This window comes from Mesoplodon mirus (assembly GCF_964341445.2).
Source record: "Mesoplodon mirus genome assembly, chromosome: 10".
Classification (NCBI taxonomy): domain Eukaryota; kingdom Metazoa; phylum Chordata; class Mammalia; order Artiodactyla; family Ziphiidae; genus Mesoplodon; species Mesoplodon mirus.
Genome location: NC_138986.1, coordinates 98,936,156 through 98,944,647, shown reverse-complemented (window position 1 = coordinate 98,944,647; position 8,492 = coordinate 98,936,156). Strand labels below are relative to the sequence as shown.

The 8,492-nt window shown below is 37.8% G+C and overlaps 1 protein-coding gene across 1 annotated transcript in view; it reads right to left on the bottom strand.

Moving 5' to 3' along the window:
* Positions 1 to 1,242: 1,242 nt before the first annotated feature.
* LOC309811254 (lengsin) overlaps positions 1,243 to 8,492 on the bottom strand; it is a gene marked incomplete at both ends in the record, with an annotated part of 30,483 nt that continues 23,233 nt past the window's right edge. The window contains 2 exons of the mRNA XM_082633835.1: positions 1,243 to 2,442; positions 4,710 to 4,876. Coding sequence (XP_082489961.1) covers positions 1,243 to 2,442; positions 4,710 to 4,876 — 1,367 coding nt within the window. The remainder of the gene's footprint in view (positions 2,443 to 4,709; positions 4,877 to 8,492) is intronic.

Here is an 8,492-nt window from a genome sequence, read left to right as displayed (position 1 = left end):
TACAGTAACCTTCACAATATTTATATTACTCATCGAAAACTCTACTACCACCACACTATCATTATCCCAAACATGAAACAAAATACCTATTACCACAACCCTTACCATACTTACCCTACTCTCCAACTGAGCACAGGGAGATCAGCACAGTTGGTTTTAATTGAACATAAAAGCTCCTATTTGATTCTAAGCAGTGGAATAGGGTTTTTATTTGCTAGTAAGTGGATTTTGAATTTCCTCCCAAAAGAAGTTAAACTTTGGTGATAGTTACAATAGTATCTCATTCACACAAAGGTCTAGAACATTTAAGATTCTCTGGGGAGATACCAACTTCTGTGGGCAGGGGACTCATTAATTTAAAGACAATTTTAGGTGAAAGCATTGCCCTGGTTATCAAGGCAGTTGTTTTCATGCTCCACAAAGCACCAGAGGTATCTTTGAAATCTCCAGTTTCAGAGTGGTACAAACGAGGCAGAGCCCACCCACAGCAGCCCATCCCCATTCCATCCGTATTTTATGAATTCAGCTTCTATATGAGATACTGTTTAAAGAAACATTTTCACTACTTTTAAATATTTGACCTCATTGTTCCCAGCTCAAAATCTATTTCTTGTGGATTTGTTTCTTGTGGACATTACAGCCTTGAAATTCCTTGGCCTTTTAGGAGCTGGTGACAAAGGGTAGAAAGAGAAGGGACATATGTGAAAACTTCTGCTAACTTGTCATCATGACATATTTTTGTAAAACTTAATTAACTCATTTAGAGGCATCACAATGATGCTTGCAAAACAGACCCTCAGAATGCCTTGATGAGTGAGATTATATTAGCGGATATCTTTGTTTTGCTGGCAGTCACAACCTATGTGTATAATTGAAATTATTTTTTTTTAGTCGTTTAAATTTTGCATTCTAATTCTTAAGTCTTTTTAATTGTGTGAATATATTTGTTGCTCCCACAAAATTGAATATTCGTATCTAGGTCAACATACGCGGAGGCAATGACCACCGAGTGACAAGGTTTGCTGGTTTTCACGTCACAGCTGCACCACAACTTTATTGTTTGTTTCTGAATCAGAATCCTCTCAGCAACCCCACTTCATCTGTCAAATACTCCATGGGGACAAAAAAGAGAGAAAGCATTTGTAGTCTTGTTGTTGTTGCAAAAATCCAATCTTTTCTTTCTGGCAGATCAACTACTTAAGTAAAACTCACATCACTAAAGGAGTAGTTAAGTGTTTCACACTAAATAAAATACTCTAAGAATTTATTTCTCTCAGCATCTGTTTTTTCACTTTCCAACTCATATTTCTTCATGGCAACAAAATATCGAATGAAAGTTTCCCCTAGAGCCTGTCTCAGACATTGATCTTCCTCCAGTGCCATGAGGGCATCTTCTAGTTTCAAAGGGATCTCAGAAAGTTTGGGCTGATGAAGGTCTGTGCTGTCCTCTGGAGCAGCCAAAACACCATCGTTTCTTTGAAGTCCATCCAAGCCTGAAGCCACAGTGGCGGCCAGCACCAGGTAAGGGTTTGCCGTGGCTGAGCCCAGTTTATTTTCTATTCTGGTGCCTTTCTCACCATGGCACTTGATATTAAAAGCACAGCTGTTATCGTTGTATGCCCACGTTGTTGGCACACTCTCCTTCAGGTCTTTACTCTCCTTGGAATAGCGCTTCCGGCAGCTCGCAGCAGGAGCCATCAAGCAGCTGAGAGCAGCAGAGTGCTTCAAGAGACCTGCCAACCATTTTTTCCCAGTGGTCGTGAGCTGCTCCATTCCAGAACTGCTACAGAACAAGTTTTTCTCTCCATCGACATCCCAGAGACTATGAGACAAAATTCCTGAATTGCAGAATCCAGTCTCGATGAAAAAGCTGGTGATGTAATTATATTTCCTTGCCACTTCTTTGACAGCTGTTCTAAAGGTAAATGCGTTATCAGCTGAACAGATGCCAAATTCGGGCAGAAAGCAGATTTCCATCTGGCCAGGCCTGGTAGAGGAGGAAAAGCTCTCAACATTGGCCCCAGTGTGATACAACCCATCCACGAGGTCCTGGATGAAGGGCTGGTCATGATCATCTAGCAATGCTGAAGCAGGAAGAGATATGGTCTTTGAATTGATAATTTCAGGTATACCAAAAATGCAAAAATCATAGATGAAGGCAGAGAACAGGGAGAAGCCAGAGTCCTGCAGCCGGCTCAGCTGCCTCTTTGCGATGTGCCTTGGGGAAGTCAGCAGAGGCTCGCCAGTCACAGTGAACGTGTCACAGATCACCCTTGCAGTCCTCTCGGCCCACGGCAAAACTCTGAAGGTCGATAGCTCTGGCATCAGGACTATGTCACTATTAAAACATGTTGCTCTTATGTGATCCACTTCATTGTCCTTAGGATTTGGTATCAATTCAAGATAACCTCGGGGCATGTAAACGCCATGGATCACTTTTTCCTAAAGAAGTTAAAGGATAGAGCAATCAAGTTTTGAAACTTGAAAACAAACAAAAACGTGGGGGGTGGGAGAACAGAAAAAAATGTTTAACATCGGTTGGTTAAAGCTAGTTTAGTATCAGATAAATTTTTAATAGTTTAAAATAGACCCCCCAAAGGTAATTTATAAACAAGGCTTAATAGCTTTAGCCTTGGAGACTTTATATGCTCATGTTCATGAAAACAGCACTCATAAAGAAAAGCTATAATGATAAAGAAAATGTCTATAGCCAATGACAAAGATAAAACCTAACAGAACTATTTGAACTGCTCATAACCAAAAATATTTTTTAAAGCACTTTTTACCGTGTGGCATAGTAGCTAATACTTCAGATAAGGCTTATTCTATTGTAATCTCCACAGGTAACTAACTGACTCTCCAAAGTCTACAGTAAAGAATCCTCAGTCTTTCTCAGAGAGCTGAGTGTTGTCACACCCGGGACACACAGGACAGAAGAGTCGGGACCGCTGACAGCTGCACTCCTTTCTTCACTCACCTTTACAACCCACTAACCAGCAAACTACCTCACAGGCGCAGAGTTCCAGAAACCTTGCCCGTGAATGTGGACCTATGTTATAGTTTCCAAAATGTTGCAGCCTTCAAGTCAGCAGTCCTAACTCTCATTAATTCCTTGTGTGAAGTTAAGCAGGTCACAGAACTATGTTATGTGCCTCATATGTTTTGTTGTGTGCCTCATGTCATGTTATGTGCCTAATGTTATGTTATGTGCCTCATATATTATGTTATGTGCCTCATATGTTATGTTATGTGCCTCATATGTTATGTGCCTCAGCCTCCATATCTGTGAAACAGAAGTGTTAGTGTAGATGATTGCTAAGGCACTTTCTAGTCAAATACCTCTTGGGTTCAATGGCTTTAGCTTTTATTTAACTTTTCTATGTGCCATATAGCATGAAAATAATGAAGTTATAAAGTTGAACAGACACAGAAAAATGTAGAAATTGTGTAGTAGGAATATCAGTAAGGTTTCATGTGTTGACGTTTCCATTAATGGGTGGAGAAAAAGCTGACTGTAAAGCTTGGTTCCTATGATGTCAGTGAACACCGTGAGGATAAAAAAAACCTACTCACATTCTGCAAGCCAAACTCTTTGTTATATTACTTCCAAATCTCAAACAGTGTGGCTAACGAGGAAGGGCTGATGCTCGCAGAAGCGACTCTTCTGCAGGTGCCGGTGAGCCTCCTTCACTTTCCACCACCTCTACACATTTCCAAGTGCCATTTGACCTGGATGATCCAAATCTGCTTTTGCCAATAGTAAAGTTGAGTAAGTCAAGCACTGTTTATTCAGCGCCTGCTTAATTTTCAACCTACTCAAGGACCTATGTACATAAACTTCGTGTGTGCATGTTTGTGTGTGTGTGTGTGTGTGTGTGTGTGCAGGCAGATCTAAAGAATTTTTGAAGAAACAGATTTGAATCTTTTGGAATTCTTTAAAAAGTGTTTTGAAGATGCCCAGGTTTTCCCAATATAAAGCAAATGAGAGAAATTACAATTTGATATTGAAGTAATAAGTAAGATATATTTAAATAATAATCTTAGAGGATGCTTCATTTTCATACTTTTGTATATAATACTGATGTCCCTTCCTAAGAAATGATGTTTCAGTAACACAGTAAGTCAGTTATTAAAGTAAATACATGACATAAACTGAAAAATACTCAGAAAATCTCAAAACATATCTAAAAATATCGTATTTGTTGATATCACTATTTTTGAGAACTTAATAATATTTATTGTCATCCAACAAAAATATGATATATTCTTATCAGAATTAGAAGCTAAAATGGATATGCTTTTTATCTAGCAAATTCTATTTAATCTTTTTTTTTCTCTTTGTATTTACTCCTGGGTCTTCTGTTGTAATTTTCTCATATCAAACAAATTATAATCTTCATAATTGCAATAAGAGAAAAAAGGAGTGAAATTATTCAAGGCAGAAGAATGAAAATTACCAGTCTTAATTAGTTCTATATTTATATTGGGTAAATGAATTGCTGTTTGGGAGCTGAATGTATACATTCAGCTCTTAGGGAAACAATAATGTGTCTGGAGAGTGGCAAGGGAAGAAACGCAATGAATGATTGGTTTTCAACTAGAATTGCTGTATAGATTACAATAACATAAGAAAGAGCAATGAGGACCATTTGCTTGCAAATGAATTGAATGAAATTATATTCAATCATAACTCTACTTGCAAAACTCACTTGGAAAAATTGTGCAGGGATACTCTTAGACCTAGACACACCATGCAGGTCTGTTGCTTCAAATCGCACAAACTGAAGGTGATTTTTGGCCATTTCTTGTTTAATGTGTTTCATTCTAGAGGAGAGTTGAGGTGCAGTAGGAATTGGAGTGCTGTCCCTGGTGTTATCTGTAAAATAAAAAATGGTCTAAATCATTAGATCATGATGAACTGCGAAGTAAAATGAGGCTAGAGAATAGCAAATTAGTCATTATGATCATTAACAAAAGCATCATATGTTTCCATGTCTTTGGCTTATTCCTGAGAACATTGTTCCTAAACAGTCTAAAAGATTATCACCTGGGACGAGGTGAAGGTTAACTCTATTTGCTTAAGTAAATAGCAATATTATGTGTAAGCACTTACTGAAAATGTCTTTGCTTATGGGAATTAGAATATATTTACATCACTGCTTTGGCACCATATAAGGCTGTATATAGATGAGTATCATCAAAAAGACTGAGTGTCTTGAACTAACTGGTTTTACACAAATAAAAAGTGCCTGTATGATTAAAGGTAAAATTATTTGTTTGTTTTTATTTTCTGTGGGTTTGCTTTTTTGTTTCGTTTTCTTTGCCAAAAGAGCTATATATCTTTATAACGGCATCTGGATCTAAGACATCTACATCTCTGTCAAATATAAAATTTGTATAAATGAGAATATAAAAGTGTTTTTCAAGAATGAGAGTGTAGGAGATGAAAAATCTAGACTGAGTACTCCATTTTTAAAAAACTAGAAAACTTCAAAAAAAGTTTTTTTTCAAGACTTTTAAGATAGTCTACAAATTCTAAAACCCTAGAGTTAAAAGAGACTGGAGATAACATCTAATTCAACCAACTCAGTAGCTTAAGTCCCAGAGAAGTACAACCAGGTTCCCTGAATCACGCTCTCAGTCCATCACCAAAATTGAAACTGGAACCCAGACCTTTTGATTCTCGGTGGGTGGCTCAATACCATAAAGTGACTGAATGTATCTAAAGCATATGGGAGAATCAGGCACACAGTGCACATCATAGATGTTGGCTACTGTCTGACTTTTCGGAGACGCAGCAGATTGTAGTCATTCAGCACAAACACTGAAACTCATCTGCCTCCCTACAAATCCTGCCTTTGCCCTGGCAACTTGCCTTATCTCAGCTTTCTTATGTGCCTCAGCTTTCTCACTGACACAGTATTACCTATTTCATAGGCTTGTTATGATGATTAAACAAGTTATTCAACAGTTCTTGGCAGACAGTAAGCACCATATCAATGTTTCTTAAATGCATCAAGTGAGCACAATTACTCTAACCCTGGTAAATGGTACCATGATCATGTCTGAATCTGAATACCCATCAATCTGTCACATCACTGATGTTGAACAGCTGTAATTTTAAAGTGATGCTTGAGTATCATTTTTTGAGATATAATTATGCTTTTAAAACATAAAGATTGACAGTTTAAAAACACAGATTAAGTAGATTTTAAGTACATGAAGCATGTGTAGTCATTTGATTGGTTCTACCTATGCAAATATATTAGGGGTGCTGTCCCGTCACTGATAAATTTGGCTGCTCTGATGCTCCATAGGCTTTATAACTACCTTCCATTTAACAGAAACAATTAAGCTGTAGCATTTACAGTGTTTTATGCCAAATTAGCAGCTGCTGTGTTCCCAAACTTATTCTGAAGTATTGGGTGTTCTGCCCAAGACGAATAATTCTCCTTAAAGAAAATAAAATTTATAGGCATTTTAAAATATGGAAAATTTCAGATAATCAGTATTCTAAACGTAATAAACAATTACATGTAAACCATAAATATATTAATAACATAAAAAAATCAGAAGACATCTCCTATTAAAGGAATAGTCATTTTACTGGTTCACCAATAATACAATCACAGGTAATCATTAGTTCTTTCCCTTATCTGTATCTTCTACAATTACTACAATAAATGTGTGTTATTTTAAAATAAGAAAAAGGTTTATCCACTCAATATAGATTTGTTTTTTGTTACCACATACTATTTATATTGCACATATATTATAGGGGCAGCCAGAAAAAGGCTGGGCACCCTTGGAGAGCTTTATATTATTGAGTGAGGAAACTATAGACAATAAACATGCCACCAAATGCAAAGGTGGGATAACTTATCATGGTTAAAGTGCTGGGAAAATAAAACATAATCATCTGAAGTATTAATTCTCTGAGATTTGATCACAATGTGGAAAAGTCCAACCACTGATTCTCTCTAACATCACCAAGTTACACTATGGCTGGACAGTGAGTGTATATATTAGTTTGCTAGGGCTGCCATAACAAATACCATAGACCAGGAGGCTTAAACAGAAATGTATTTCCTTACAGTTCTGGAGAGTAGAAGTCCAAGACCAAGCTGTCAGCAGGATTGGTCGTTTTCTTCTGAAGACCTCTCTCCTTGGCTTGTAGATGGCCATCTTCTTCACATGGTCTTCCCTCTGTGTGTGTGTTTCCTAATCGCTTCTTATAGGGACACCAGTCATATTGGATTAGGGCCCATTCTACAGAACTCATTCAACATTAGTTACCTCTTCTAAAACTCTGTCTTCAAATACAGTCACATTGTGAGGTACTAGGGGTTAGAACTTCAACATATGAATTCTGAGGAGACACAATTCAGCCCATAATAATATACTGACCAGTTTCCATTTTCTTCAGGGTCCTAATCACCACCTGCCATGTTGTTGTGTAATACAAGTTTACTGTCTTTCACCACTTGCATGTTAGCCCCAGGAGAGCTTACTTATTATGTATTTACTTACTTGCTATTGTATCCCCAGTACCTCCAAGCAGTACAGACATATCATAGGCACTCACTGGCTATTCCTTTAATAATTTAATAATAAATGTGATTTAATTATTTAGTTAAGTAATTAATACATCGTGTGATTTGACCTTGTCTAACTAAAAAGTAAAAATTGGCACCACATTTTGATATGTATCCTAAGTATCAAATTTTCATTTAAAAGTTTAATTCTTTCACCAAATATGACAGCCCTATTCAATCAAATTTCATTTTCAGGGCCTCCCTGGTGGCGCAGTGGTTGAGAGTCCGCCTGCCGATGCAGGGGATACGGGTTCGTGCCCCGGTCTGGGAGGATCCCATATGCCGCGGAGCGGCTGGGCCCGTGAGCCATGGCCGCTGGGCCTGCGCATCCGGAGCCTGTGCTCCGCAACGGGAGAGGCCACAACAGTGAGAGGCCCGCATACCGCAAAAAGAAAAAAAAAAAATTTCATTTTCATGGCATCAACTAATCTGAATTGTCTGACTTTCTTTTCTTCAAATAAATTACACTTCTTAGTTACAATTAAACCTTTTGGTCAACCCTCCCCAGATGTGTATGATAGAGCATACATGTGTATGATAGAAGAGCAGACAGATATTTGCCATTTCAGGGGCTCATTTGTTTTTCTTATACTGTGGCTCCTGAGAGGTGTTCTCCTTTGCCATCTCCTCAGAGAGTTAATAAATTAAATCAATGTGCTTTTATAGAGGAAGTTTTATGGCTGTGAGTTTTTAAGGGGAAAAATAAGAAAACATGAAAAACCAAGCAAACCTCAAAGCTCTATAGCAGCCTTGGAGAAATGTCCATGTTCCATGACAATGAGGACATGTTTCAGTTATACAGAACAAGCCATGGTCACTTATAAAAGGCAAATTAAATAGGTGTTTGGGCTTTCAGAAAACTCATTTCAAAAGAGGAAAAGTGGGCTTCCCTGGTGG